General features: G+C 32.9%; 1 protein-coding gene across 1 annotated transcript in view; it reads right to left on the bottom strand.

Annotated features, from left to right (window-relative positions):
- Window positions 1-3944: 3944 nt before the first annotated feature.
- LOC143042173 (cytochrome P450 2C29-like) overlaps window positions 3945-15458 on the bottom strand; it is a 45930-nt gene continuing 34416 nt past the window's right edge. The window contains exons 3-8 of the mRNA XM_076214446.1: window positions 14387-14501; window positions 12922-13090; window positions 10743-10879; window positions 8931-9027; window positions 8231-8437; window positions 3945-4372 (exon numbers count right to left, since the gene is read on the bottom strand). Coding sequence (XP_076070561.1) covers window positions 4194-4372; window positions 8231-8437; window positions 8931-9027; window positions 10743-10879; window positions 12922-13090; window positions 14387-14501 — 904 coding nt within the window. The 3' untranslated portion in view covers window positions 3945-4193. The remainder of the gene's footprint in view (window positions 4373-8230; window positions 8438-8930; window positions 9028-10742; window positions 10880-12921; window positions 13091-14386; window positions 14502-15458) is intronic.

Raw genomic sequence — 15458 nt, 5'->3', positions numbered from 1 at the left:
AGATTTGTAAGCTGGTACTCAGCTGACTACTACACTTTGTTCATAGAGTGTAGCGTAATACAAGCGAATTCCAGTGTATAAGGTTTGTATATGACGACTACTTATCATCCTCTGAAACTCTTCTTGAGAACGCAAAGGTTCCAATCCTACAAGTAAGGCGCATCAGGACAAATTATGGCACTTGAGACTTATAAAATTTTAAATAATTTAGCTCCTTTATGTTTATAAAATTTACTCCAAATTAATATTCTTTTAGATACAGTAATATTTTGGAAATACCACAGGTAAGAACTACCTCATATGGAAAAAAAATCTTTTAGTTTTGCTGCTGCTTCTTTATGGAATAGCTTACAAGACCATTTCAGGACTGTTAACAGCTTCTCACATTTTTGAAGTCTTGTTCAGTCCTGGAGTGGAACAGACTGGTTTTTTTTTGCTCTGCCTGTAGGTAATTTATGATACATCATTAAGCTTTTTATGCTGCATTAACAGCTTGTATGGCACCTGAATTTCTGTTTTTACATTTTAATAATTACAAGATTTGAAATTTAATTAAAAAAAAATTAAATTGCAATATTTTAAAAACTAGTGCTTCATATATATATTTATATGTCTTGGTATTTAGGAAGATACATTTATATGTTAGAGTTAAATTTAGTGATGCTTTTTATTATTTATAAAATAATCAAAATAAAGTTTAACTTACTTTATACTTACTTTCTAAATATGAGTTTTTAGAGTTAGGATAATATTTCTGAAAGTTAACATTCCGATAGCAATGATCCAAGAGATAGTCGGATTAGTGGTGTCATCTAGACAAAAAAATATTAATAAGACTTCCACAAGCAAAAAAGAAATTAGAATATATACAACTTGAACAAAAAAAATCAAATCTGAAGACTTGAATTTATTTCCATCATTTTGTAGTGGAGGGGGGGGGGGGGGGATTATTGTATCCTGTAAATACGACAAAGAAAAGAATGGTCGATTAACTTTGTCTTAAGAAAATTCGCTTTATTATTACTGAATTGTACGATTGTAAAACTTTGTTACAATTTTATGCTGCCTGGATAAATCGGGTTTAATCTGGTATAAACAAGTGGTCTGATAATACTACTGACATTGAGACTCTTTTATTAGCCAGTGCTGTCAGATCTAGACAACAATTGAGCAAGTAACAAAGCCTGCTAGTAAAAAAAAAAAACACCGTCAGTTTGTTTTGTTCTGATTTTCAAAAATGAAAAAAAAAAATTTCGGGTGTGCATGATAAAGTTATTTAGGGGGTGACTAGTTATATGCAATATGTTTGTGCGTCTTGTTTATTGAAAGATAATAAGCAATTGCCTCATGTCAAGTTAGATCCATATGGTCAACATGATAAGTTATGGATACATGGGAGTCACATTGACAATGTTTGCGCTAGAAAGTTGCAATATATGTGAGGGCTCAACATGTTTAAAACATATTTTTGGTGAACATGGTATTGAAAATTTTGTGCGTTTTTATGACCGTATTAAGAGTAAGGGCATGCCAAAAAAGGCAACAACAGTATACAGGTGTTCAAAATATTGCTTTTATAGAATAAAATGAGAACATGATTTTAGCTTGTATAGTTATGTTTTTTCAAATGATTTTTTTGTCAATAATTCCAGAAGATGCATCTATATATACTGAAGATTGTTGTAAATCTTGAAAGTACTTATGAATATTTAATAATATATGCATTATCCGGCAATATTTGACTTTTTATTTAATTATATTTGTCTATACTCAAGACATTTAACCATTCGATATATATAGGGGTCTAAATACAGCACTTACTACATTTTCCAAAAAGACCAAAAGAGTGAAAAAGTATATTTTAACAAAACGCATTTAACTAACAGGTCAAACAACTGATGTTAACCCTGCTGACTGCCATTAACGATTGCCAAATAAATTGGTCACAAAGATTTAACAAAATAGATCTTTATATTAATTTAATACCAAACAGAAAACAATAAACTTGTGGCAAAGATGAAAAACCACAAACATGAGGTGCTTAATTTTTTATTTATATATTTTTTGACACCATATCCGGATTTCGACAATTAATGTCTCTTCAGTGATGTAAGGGATCGAAAAAGTATTTGGAAGGCCATATAATTGACCTCAATTTAGGATAGAATCTTGATATTTAAAGAGTCGAAATAGGATGAACGGATTATATAAACCGGCGGGAAATATAATACAAGCCCAAACGAAATAGATATAAACAAGTTTAAATTTAAAACAACGTTTAAACCTATGACTAAGTTGAATAAACACCGCAATTTTTTTACGTGTGCATGAAGAACAATTTTCGTTGTAGACGGGTTTAAATACAGCCACAAACAACATTTTCCAAAAAGACCAAAAGAGTGAAAAAGTATATTTTAACAAAACGCATTTGACAAATAGGTCGAAGAACTGATGTTCTTAAACACTGCTTGACTGCCATTGGAGATTGCCAAATAAATTGATCAATAAGGCATGAAGATGGAATTGTTACAAATCAGCTGAGTTATCTTTTGTAAAGGATCCTACAAATTAATGCAAGATACATTCACAGAAGTAATTATTTACAAAAATGTTGTTTACCGTGCCCGGAAATTTAGAAACGATCCTAATAAACTTATTGATCCTCTAAATAAACTTATCATAAAAGGTTACCAATTCAACACTGTGATTAGATCATATTGAATATTGTTTTTATTGGTATTAATATTGATTTTGTTATCAGTAAATTAAAAGCAAACTAAATATTATTGTCATATACATATATACATTCATGGATCTACAATCTGTCGATACCTGTATCTTTATGGCATTGCATGTGTAAGGTGATGTTTTTCTCTGACTGTTTATAACGTCTTTACACTAAACCAATTAGATGTTGGAAGTGTATTGATTGATTATTTAGTCTAATATCAGTGATTTTTATTTTACTAGTTGTTTGTTGCTTTGAACTAGCTGTCATCAACTGTGACAACTATCATATCTGTACTTGGTGTCTTTTTGTTGTTGGGATATACAAGTATCCGGCCACGTCCACTCTGGGTCTTTGTTAGATGTATTTCTATTTTATCCATCTGATGAGTTAAGCCTTTTTCAATTGATTTTTTTAGTTCGTTCTTATGTTGTACTGTTACACCAGTGTCCTAGGTAAGGGGGGGGGTCACGTTAACATGTTAACCCCACCACATTCTGTATGTATGTGCCTGTTCAAAGGAGGAATCCTGTAATTAAGTGGTTGACGTTTGTTGATGTGTTAAATATTTGTTTTTCGTTCATTTTTTTGTACATAAATTATGCTGTTAGTTTTCTCGTTTGAATTGTTTTACATTTGTCATTTCGGGGCCTTTTATAACTGACTATGTGGTATGTTCTTCGCTCTTTGTTGAAGGTCTTACGGAGACCCATAGTTGTTGATTTCTGCGTCATTAAGTAAGCAAAGTGTCATTCCGTGTTGCAATAAAGCACTTAATTGGTCGTTGTTTTTTCTATTGTTGTTTTCTGACTGATAGAACACTTCCGTTGAAGTGTAAGATGATCTGCCTTTCGAAGAAGTATCTCCGGAATATGATGTACCAAACCTACTGAAAAAATCACCACTACCTTCGCCAGTGATGAAATCGTTGACTATGGGGTGCTCCTCTGCTTGTTCTGCGTCTGGTCACCATTTAGAGCTATGTTATGTATTTTGCTCGACATAAAATCGTGGCGCCTTCTGAGTTGTCTATAAGAGGATCATTCATATATTCGTACACGATGTCCCAACCATAATTGTCAGTGATCTGTATTGCCTTGTTATACTCTTTCGAGGCATTTACAAACTCTTACCACTTTGAAACGGCTTCTCTCCAACCCTGTCAATAAAGTCTTTAACATTGAAAATTACGTCAAAACTAAGAGAATTGAAAGAGTTGTGTTTAATATCCGTTTAATGTGTACCCTGTTTTACACAATGTGAATTTCAACGTTGTAACACATGTGTTATCTAACACATTTTACTTCTTCATTGCATCTAGGACAAATAGACAAGTTCATGTATAAGTTCATTACGCTATCAATGATCAGATATAAAAAAAGATGTATTTTTTTTTAATTCAAACACTATTGAACTAAGTACAGGCATTCTAAAGATGGACATGTTAAATAAGCAAACTAATGATCTATCTCAAATCAGCTTTAAGCCTGTATGGTGAAGGTGCTTGTGTAATCCCTGTTATTCCTTCAAATGATAATATGTCACTTGAATCGACTTTAGAGAATTCAAATCTTTGTAGAAGATTCGAAAAGATCAGAAACAGCTCTGTTCGTGCTAAGGACTCTCCAGGACAGGAACGTGGACCTGCAAAAAAAAATAATTAAATGAAATTACTTTTGGTATCATCGTTCTCTTACTCTACATATTGAGATTGTCAGTCTCATTGCTAAATATATTTATAAATATATTTATTTATATACTAAGTAGTAATTATATTCTGTTTATGAGGTGATTGTATGAAATTCCTATGAAATAAGTCGCTGACATTACAACGCAGGACTACATAATGTTATGCTTGCCAAATGATCTGCCTTCTTCGCTTTTCATGTTCATGTTAGGGATCAATCGGCTTTTTTATATATATATAAGATGTGTTGCTGTTTTCATCGAATGTATGTTGTATTCTATATGCTGTATCTTGCTCTTGTCGTCGAGATTCTGTCTCATTTACTTGTCTTAATCATATTCTTTTAGTAAATACAAAATCTCTAACTATAGATGTATTGCTTTAATAACAAATCTAAATGTATGTTTATTATAAATTCAGGCTCCAAATAATTTGTTTTGTTCGAATAATTGAGTTTAATGTGTATGACATATTTAAAACGTAGCACGATGTAAAGCTTAAAATTTTGTTTAAAAAACGAATCAATCTACCGTACAGTAAATTTGCTCCAAGGATAAATTTGTATCACGACTTTGAATAGGTTATCAGAAATCATTAGTCGACCCTTCACATATTAAACTGTACATGAACTTAATTACCTGTAACAATGTTAAAAGGTGGTAGAACACACTGGCGTATATATCAGATAACTAGAGGCTCTCAAGAGCCTGTGTCGCTCACCTTGGTCTATGTGCATATTAAAAAATGGACACAGATAAATTCATGACAAAATTGTGTTTTGGTTATCATGATGTGTTTGTAGATCTTACTTTACTGGACATTCTTCTTGCTACAATTATCTCTATCTATAATGAACTTGGCCCAGTAATTACAGTGGAAAATATATACTAAAAATTTACAAAAATTTACAAAACTTTATGAAAATTGTTAAAAAATGACTATAAAGGGCAATAACTCCTTAAGGGGTAAACTGACGATTTTGGTCATGTTGACTTATTTTTAGATCTTACTTTGCTGAACATTATTGCTGTTTACAGTTTATCTCTATCTATTATAATATTCAAGATAATAACCAAAAACAGTCAAATTTCCTTAAAATTACCAATTTAGGGGCAGCAACCCAACAACGGGTTGTCCAATTCATCTGAAAATTTCAGCGCAGATAGATCTTGACCTGATAAACAATTTCACCACTGTCAGATTTGCTCTAAATGCTTTGGTTTCAGAGATATAAGCCAAAATCTACATTTCGCCCCTATGTACTATTTTTAGCCATGGCGGCCATCTTGGTTGGTTGGCAGGGTCACGCCACACATTTTTAAAACTATATACCCAAATGATGATGGTGGGCAAGTTTTGTTAAATTTGGCCAAGTAGTTTCAGAGGAGAAGATTTTTTAAAAGAATACTAAAATTTAAGAAAAATGGTTAAAAATTGACTATAAAGGGCAATAACTCCTTAATGGGTCAACTGACAATTTTGGTCATGTTGACTTATTTGTAGATCTTACTTTGTTGAACATTATTGCTGTTTACAGTTTATCTCTATCTAAAATAATAATCAAGATAATAAGCAAAAACTGCAAAATTTCCTTAAAATTACTAATTCAGGGGCAGCAACCCAACAACGGGTTGTCTGATTTGTCTGAAAATTACAGGGCAGATAGATCTTGACCTAATAGATTATTTAACCTCCATGTCAGATTTGCTCTAAATGTATTGGTTTTAGAGTTATATTCCAAAATCTACATTTTACCCCTATGTTCTATTTTTAGCCATGGCGGCCATCTTGGTTGGTTGGCAAGGTCACGCCACACATTTTTTAAACTAGATACCCCAATAATGATTGTGGCCAATTTTGGATTGATTTGACCCAGTAGTTTCAGAGGAGAAGATTTTTGTAAAAGATTACTAAGATTTACGAAAAATGGTTAAAAATTGACTATAAAGGGCAATAACTCCTAAAGGGGTCAACTGACCATTTCGGTCATGTTGACTTATTTGTAAATCTTACTTTGCTGAACATTATTGCTGTTTACAGTTTATCTCTATCTATAATAATATTCAAGATAATAACCAAAAACAGTCAAATTTCCTTAAAATTACCAATTTAGGGGCAGCAACCCAACAACGGGTTGTCCAATTCATCTGAAAATTTCAGCGCAGATAGATCTTGACCTGATAAACAATTTTACCCCATGTCAGATTTGCTCTAAATGCTTTGTTTTTGAGTTATAAGCCAAAAACTGCATTTTACCACTATGTTCTATTTTTAGCCATGGCAGTTTGAATCGATCTAAAGTAAACCGATCTTACTTTAAATGTGAACGCAGAGATCGGTTTAAACCTCAGGTTTAAACTAGTACGATTGAATCGAAAATAACGTATGCGCATGTACAGCGCCAAAACTTTCTCAGAGGTTCGTTGTTTAACCCATATTTCTCTGTTTACATACATTTAAAACAAACTGAAAACATTTTGTCTTCGCCATCGCATAGATTTGCGAAATATGTGTCTTCTATTCTTGTGATGATTTTTTTTCTTTTCAGGAACTGCAATATTTCGTCGTGTTGTAACTTCGTTTTAAATTAAAGACAACGGCAATAACACCTGTACCAAAATGTTAACTTCTGATTCAGGAGAAACAATAACTTTATCCATTTTTTTTTCAAGTGTGTGTGTCAGGGTATTAATAGATGAATTTAATAAATCAGTTCTATTTATACACAATGTTTACAGTTTTACGGGTAAAAAGGTTAGATCGATTGCGTTTTTAATTGTAGTGTGAACGCAGTGGATCGGTTTAGACCGATAGAGATCGTTATGATTAAAGATAATGTGAACGCTAACTGGTTTTATTTAGATCAATTCAAATTAGATCGATTAAAAAAAAAGGTAGTGTGAACGGGGTCTAACACTTCCCCTCCAATTTGAAATTGATTTCTTCATAAACAGTTGATATAAAAAATCTCAGTAGCCAAAAGATCTAGTTTTTTCTAGTTTATATTGAAAAAAAAAACCCAAACCCAAACACCTACTTCATTATGATGTTTAGAAATTTTTTACATATATAATCATTGTATACCAATTAGATGGACACATTATGTTTTCCTTTCTACTAATCCTTATTATAAGCTTTCTTTTTACACATACAAACTTTCGTCATCATAGAAAAAAATAGATTAAAGTCATATGAAACGAGTGAAAGGTGAAACATATATAAATGTTTATCGAATTCTTGAACCAATGCATATATATATATGTATCCTAAACTTAGTCTTCTGTGCACGATTTAATAATATTTTACGCATCCATATCGTATAATCGTCAGAAAATTAATTCTTTCGGTCTATTATGATGTGAAAATATGGCAGCTAATTAATTGTCGTTTTTTGAAGCTGTTGGGTTCACTGCATACGGAAAACATATTGGCGAATTGTTACTGGAAGCAAACAATTAAACAATAAGGAAATTTCTTCTTAATGTGGACAAGTTATAGAATTTTCTTGAGAAAAAGTAATATGTAAAAAAAACTAGCCTTTTAATTACAAAAAACATATGCATCATATTTTTTTTTAATTTGAAGTTTCATATGACTTTAATATATTGGTTATGTTATTTTGGAAGCGATTTTTGATAGATGACGCAAATACACAAATTAAAATATCTTTAATAAATATTTCATAAGTACCCCTCCTAACTTCATTACGCGCGTCTGGCGTATTAAATTATAATCCTGGTACCTTTGATAACTTTTTATAACATTATGTTCTGTAAGTTGTATGTGTTTAAACCAATATTGCATCCTTTACTTACCTAAGGCAAAAGGCATTAAGTATTCTTTGTTGATGATTTCATTGTTTTGGTTCAGAAATCTGCCTGGATTAAACTCTGTGGGATCTGTCCAGATTGTCTCATCCAAGTGTACAGAGACAAGGCTTGGAATAATTATGGTATTTTTAGGTATTTTGTATCCATTGATTGTGGTATCACAGACTGATACGTGGGGTACTGCAAATAGTGCTATAAAAAAGAGTATGGTATTTTTAGGTATTTTGTATCGATTGATTGTGGTATCACAGACTGGTACGTGGGGTAATGCAAATAGTGCTATAATAAAAGGGAGAGTCAATCGATATATTACATATATGTTAAAGATTATGTTTGTGAAACTCATAAGTCGAAAATAAAATGACCACGCCATGGTTAAAAAAGAAAAAGACAAACAAACAATAGTACACAAAACACTACAAAGAAAATTGAAGACTTAGAAACACGAACCCCACCAAAAATTTATGGTGATGTCAGGTGATCCGGAAGGGTATGTACAATGATGAAAAGAAGGTAGAGAAATATCTTTACAAAAATAAAAAGTAAAACTTGTGCAAATAAAAGTGCTAAATCAACAGAATCTCGACTTAAACTATTCTTGCATATACAAACTTATAAATATTTTTTTCATACCCATTAACGTAAAGTTGTTATAATTTTCATGAAGCACATTAAGTAAGTATACCTATATTGGAAAGTCTTTGTATTTCCATTATAGTTGCCTCTGTGTATGGCAAACGACGTCTATCAGATATTCGAACCATTCTTCCCGCTCCTATGAACTAAAAATAGATACAGACTCGTGAATTAATGTGTATTTTGCAATCATTTTTTAAGTTACAATCCTTAGGCAATATTTACTTTTGTTTAGACTATATCGGGTTTCTTAACTATTATGAATTAAAGGAACAGTAGTATACCGCTGTTAAAAAGTCATAAATCGATTGAAAGAATACATATCCGGGTTACAAACTAAAACCGAGGGAACATCAACTTTATGACAAAACCATACATATAACCGACTATTTGATGAGAACTGCCATATTCCTCTCTTAGATCAGGACAATTTAAAGAAAAAGGTGGGATTAACCTGATTTTATGGCTAGCCAAACTTCATACATATATGGCAATGTTTATAAAGTATGATATATGTATTGTCCATAGAGTCCTATGCTAAATCAAGTCCCCCCGCTGGCGGCCATCTTTGATAATGGATCAACTTCAAAGTAACAACACTTGGTCAACACCTCATTAGCACATTCATGTCATGTTTGGTTTCATTCCATTCCATTCTCTAAAAGAAGACATTTGTATGTATTGTCATAGGGTCCAATGTTAAACGAAATCCCCTGCTGGCTGCAATTTTGGATGATGGAAGTAACAACACTTGGTCATCACTTCATAAGGAACATTCATGCCATGTTTGGTTTCATTGCGTTCAGTGGTTTTCTAAAAGTAGAAATTCAATGTATACCCCATTGGGTCCTATGTTAAACGAATTCCCCCGCTGGCGGCCATCTTGGATAATGGATCGGCTTCATAAAGACCGTTCATGCTATGTTTAGTTTCATTCCATTCAGTGGTTCTCTAAACGGAAAACATTCGTTTGTTTATCACAAAAGGTCCTATGTAAATCCCCCGCTGGTGGCAATCTTGGATGATGGATATCTTAAAAGTAAGAACACTTGGTCAGCACCTCATAAGAAACATTCATGCCATGTTTGGTTTCATTCCATTCAGTGGTTCTCTAAACGAAGACATTTGTATGCATTACCTATAGGGTCCTATGTAAAACTAAATCCCCCGCTGGCGACCATCTTGGATGATGGATCCGCTTAAATGTAACAACACTTTTTCAGCATGCCATAAGGAAAATTGATGCCATGTTAAATTTCATTCCTTTCAGTGGTTCACTAGAAGAAGTTCAAAATGTAAAAGTTAACGACGACGACGGACGACGAACGTCAAGTGATGAGAAAAGCTCACTCAGACCTTCGGGACCAGGTGAGCTAAAACAAAAAAAAAAAAACGAAAAGACAAACAACAGTCCGACAGGGACTATTTATATTAACTATAGTTAGACAGTATAGAATGTCCATGAGTCAACAAAACTCTTTGAAATACGTCAAATACTGCAATACGAACTTCACAAATAAACGAGGTTGAACTCAATTACTTTAGAGGTAAACAAAGTCTTAATTCAACTATTATCATCCGTCGTACGTGTCGCTCATGACATCTTACAACTCAAAGACTAACCCCATACAGTGATGCCATTATCGAGGAAAAGAAGACAACTAAAACATATCAGTGGTCATCAGTGAGAAACAGAAATTCCATATATGTCAATCAAATCATGATAGCGTCTGCAAAATCAATTTAGAAATCATAACCAAGTAATATGACGTATGCGCACAACACTATGATTGAATAATGACAATCAAACTTTGCAATTAATTAAACTGACAATTATTAACTGTGAAAGATTTATGCCTGCCTTTGTAATTTCTTCTTGACATCTTTTTTGAACATCCGGGTATTGAATCATATACAACAGTGACCAATCAAGCGTAGTGGCTGTTGTGTCCGTTCCAGCAGCAAATAAATCAGCAATTGTACTGAACAACCCACCAGCTAGAAAAAATAAGAATTTAATACAATACAAGAATTCTGGTTATCAAAACTATCCATTAAAGTCATTTTTATAGATCTTTTTCTGTTTCGTTAATTTGTTTTCATCTGACTTTTCCCCATTGATAATCTGTAAATGTTATTGTTTAGAAGCAGTAATAATTTACAGAGAATGTGTTCGGACATATGTATCAGATATTATATAAAAATTAGATGTGGTATGAATGCAACCTATCCACAGGAGACCAAATGACACACTAAAGGTTATCGTAGTTTCTTAGTTTCAATAGTTCACTCAAACAAATATTTGCGAGATTCATGATCATTCATTGTTTAACTCTTTAAAAAGGTGTGGTATGCGTATTGCCAATGAGACAACTATCAAATTTCAAATTCTTTATTACCTTGAACTTTACAGTTCATCGGTGTCATTAATACAAATGTTCATAGTAAACAAGTAAACAGACAGAGAATGTTTATGTAATATTGTCTCTGATTGTATCCCTTAGTGACGAACGATCGAAGTACAATGCCAGAGGGAGTAGAAGCCAGGGGTAAAGGGTTGGATTTTGTTTTATTGCAAATAAAAAAAACCGAAAGTGTTAGTGTTCGATGACTAGCTTTAAAATTACAAGACAGCAAAATGTACACAATTTCAAGATCTATTGTTTCCTTTTTTACCCTAAAATTATCGGTTGACTCATTATTATGGAGTTATTGCCTTTAAATGAAGATATGTGGTTTATTTTCGTATCTTTGTCTACCATTATACCATATCTACATAAATAAAGGCAACAGTAGTATACCGCTATTCAAAAGTCATAAATCGATTGAGAAAAAACAAATCTGGGTTACAAACTAAAAATGAGGGAAACACATCAAATAGAAGAGGAAACCAACGAAACACAGAAATGCTGAATATTTTCGGTCATGTTTACTAGTAGATCAACGTTCCTAATCATTTTGGCTGATCACAACTTTTCTCTGTATTACGATAGTCTTTTAGGATGATTATATCAAAAATCCGCAATATTTTCAGGGAAGAAGATTTTTGACCAAATTAACGAACAATGGATAGCTAAGACTGATGCCAAACGTACAATAGCTCACACTGAAAAAGATTCTAAGTGACATTCAAATTATCAACTGGATAAGATTAAGAGAGTCTTCATGATTTTGAAAGAATACGAAAAGGAAGCAGCTTTAGTTTATACACTCAAAGGTCCTGCATACAGGAAGCCCTAAAATACAACAATAAGAAAGGCGTGTTCTTTCAATTACTGCATCAGGAATAGGATTACAGATAGCTCTAAGTAGTTGAATCGCTCACCAGTATTTCATAGAGAAGATTTTTTAATAATAGCAAACTTGATGAACAAATTGTGTAAATTGTCTTAAAAGGGAAAAAACTCCTTAAGGGGTCAATTAACAATTTTGGTCATTTAGCTTTTTGGTAGATCTTACTTTGCTTAACATTATTGCTGTTAACAATTTATATCGATCTATAATAATATTCAAAATAATAACCAAAAACTGCAATATTTCCTTAAAACTACCAATTAAGTGGCAGCAACCCAATAATCGGTTTTTCGATTCGTCTGAAAATTTCGGGGCTGATAGATATTGACCTATTGTACATTTTTGTCCTGTCAGATTTGCTCTAAAATCCTTATTTTTTAGATATAATCCCAAAACTGCATTTGACCCCAATGTTCTTCTTTAAGCCATGGGTGCCATGTTTGTCCATAGATCATTTTGGATACAATTTATAAACTAGATACCCTAAGGAACATTTAGTTAAAGTTTGAATGTATTTGGTCCAGTAGTTTCAGAGGAGAAGATTTTTGACGACAGACGACGACGACAGACGACGGACGACGACGGACGTCGTGATGGCACAAGCTGGCATGGTGCCCTTCGGGCCCCAGTGAGCTAAAAAGGCTACTTATCATAGAATTAATCTAAAATTGATTGGTTAAATTATAATAACGTTTGGTGTTTTAATAAAGTGTCCAACAATTAGAAAAAAAACTCTCTTAACTTACGATTTAGAGAAGATGTCCGTTCAATTTCGTCTTTTTCGGCCTCCAAATACATATCTATAAAATCGCGGATATTTTCAGGATCAAATGAATCTCGGTGTTCGCTTATGTGTTCGTCTATGTATTTCTTTAAAGTAGCAAACCTGTCTAATCTCACCCTAACGCTGTCTTTCTGAAGTGATAAAAATATAATATAATAATAAGAATATCACAGGTATATCTTAATACGGCGATACACACGCATTGAGAAATGATAAGATGGCATAATACAACATCAATTCAATATAATCCATCCCTCCAAATCCGTATTGTAATGAAGACCAAATTTTAGTGGTCAAAAGGGACGAAAAATGTTTCAGAGTCTCATGCTAACAATTAAGAAGAAATTGTCAAGTCATATAACTCCTGCAAAATGTCCATATAAAAAAAGGACAAATGGTTAACTTCACATAAGGAAAAACACTAAGTATGATAGCTTCGGGTATATGAACTCAATAGAGTAGTAGTTACATGGTGACTTTTTGTTCAAATATGTTAAAACATGGCATGAAACATTACAAACCGTTTTATAGAAGAAGCGTTCAATATATGGCCAGTTGATACATTACTACTAAATATACACAAGAACAAGAACACTGTGATGTTTATTTCAATTTTTTTAATCAATTGTAACTGATTTGATGCCCTTTTTGGGCCCTGTAATTTTGGGAATAAAATATAAATATAGTCTTCAAAATAATCAAGATATTAACTGAGAGTATTATTTAGCTTTATATCTAGGGATGCTATGCACGTAAACCTTTCAAACTACACAGGTGTTTCTGTATTGTGGATATTTAACATTACCAATGCCTGCTTTTTAAGTACAAAATGCAAAAGTGGGACCATCATGAGGGAAAGAGGCCAACTTATCTCCATTATAATGAGATGCTGGGTATGAAACTGCGTATGCAGTTGTAAACCAATTGCACATACGTTTTCATTGACTTATGGTTAGTAGATCTTCCTAAACTGACCTAATCGCCAAATCGACCGCTGATGCAATCTGTCGGCGTCATGTCAAAATGGCGATCTGCTATAGTCAACTTCACATGCTTTTCACGGGCACTTGTGTTAGAATTTTTTCCCCTATATTCCTTAATATTACAGTTGCTTGTCTCAGAACTTTTTTTCTGTATACCTTAACATAACACAAGACATTAAGGTATACATGACATTTGTTTACTGAGACAAGTGCCTGTGTGTTATAATAATGTATGTAGGAATTATTTTCTGAGACACGTACCTGTGATGGTTCGTCTAAATAGTGATGTGGACGGATTTATACGGATAAATACATAATTGATAATATGATGATATACTTTTACATTTAACTGACAACAGTTTATAAAAAAGGAATGTATTTGCCTTGAATTTTTGAAAGAAATAAATGAATTTAACTAGAATAATTTGAAAATATGCAGCTTACCGTAAGAAAGTTTAAAATGGGAAATATTCCAGTCGCTGTCAAAGGACCAGGACCTGAAAATATTTCGTCAATTGTCTTGATGAGTTTGTGCAAGGATTCATTGTCATGTTTGTATCTGAAACATAAAAAGAAAATACATCAAATAAATAGAATGCAGATCAATTCTTAGAGGTATGGCACAACTGAACACATTTTTTCGGATTAATAAATCATATACTACCTCAAAGACTGTAAAACCCAAAGGATATTGTACCTCTTGGCGGGTTTCCAGTAATCAAGGGATTATTGTCAAAATCAAGAGTTCCAAATGGTGAAGTTGAAATCATCTCTTCGTAAATTTTACGGACGCCATCACGAGTTGGTTGACCGTTATGGAATAACCGTTTCACAAAGGATATGTTCCTTACGTCGTAACTACAATCCCCTTCTCTTTCATAAATGTGACCTACCGAATTAGACTATTTACCGGATTTGTTATCTCATAAGCAACACGACGGGTGCCAAATGTGGAGCAGGATCTGCTTAACCTTCCGGAGAACCTGACATCACCCCTGGTTTTTGGTGGGGTTCGTGTTGCTTATTCTTCAGTTTTCTATTTTGTGTCATGTGTACTATTGTTTGTCTGTTTGTCCTTTTCTTTTTAAGCCATGGCGTTGTCAGTTTATTTTCAATTTATGAGTTTGACTGTCCCTCTGGTATCTTTCGTCCCTCTTTTGTTATGTAATTAAACTTTCTGATAAAAGTTAGTTGGTCAAGATAATCTGGGAGTTTGTGTATCAACTTTTATACTGTAAGATGGGGCGATTTTCCTTGTGTCTTGGATTATTAAAGACTCTGAAAGAGAATGAATTGTTGTGTCTTATTCGGGATATGTCCGTCTGTCTGTGTCACCACCGTCCTCACATCTCAACTTGGTGTACATATTCAATTATTGATTCGACATTTGAATTTGTTTGAAATTATGATTTCAGCAAAGTAAATACGGTAATGTTTAAAGAGGTATATCTACAGCATGTGCGTGTACAATTATTCAAATTAGGAATAAAGAAAATGTCTTGATAACTATTATTTT

The sequence above is a fragment of the Mytilus galloprovincialis genome, chromosome 1, assembly GCF_965363235.1.
Source record: "Mytilus galloprovincialis chromosome 1, xbMytGall1.hap1.1, whole genome shotgun sequence".
NCBI lineage: Eukaryota > Metazoa > Mollusca > Bivalvia > Mytilida > Mytilidae > Mytilus > Mytilus galloprovincialis.
Note: the sequence above shows the minus strand (reverse complement) of the source record. Positions and strands in the feature narration are given on the sequence as shown.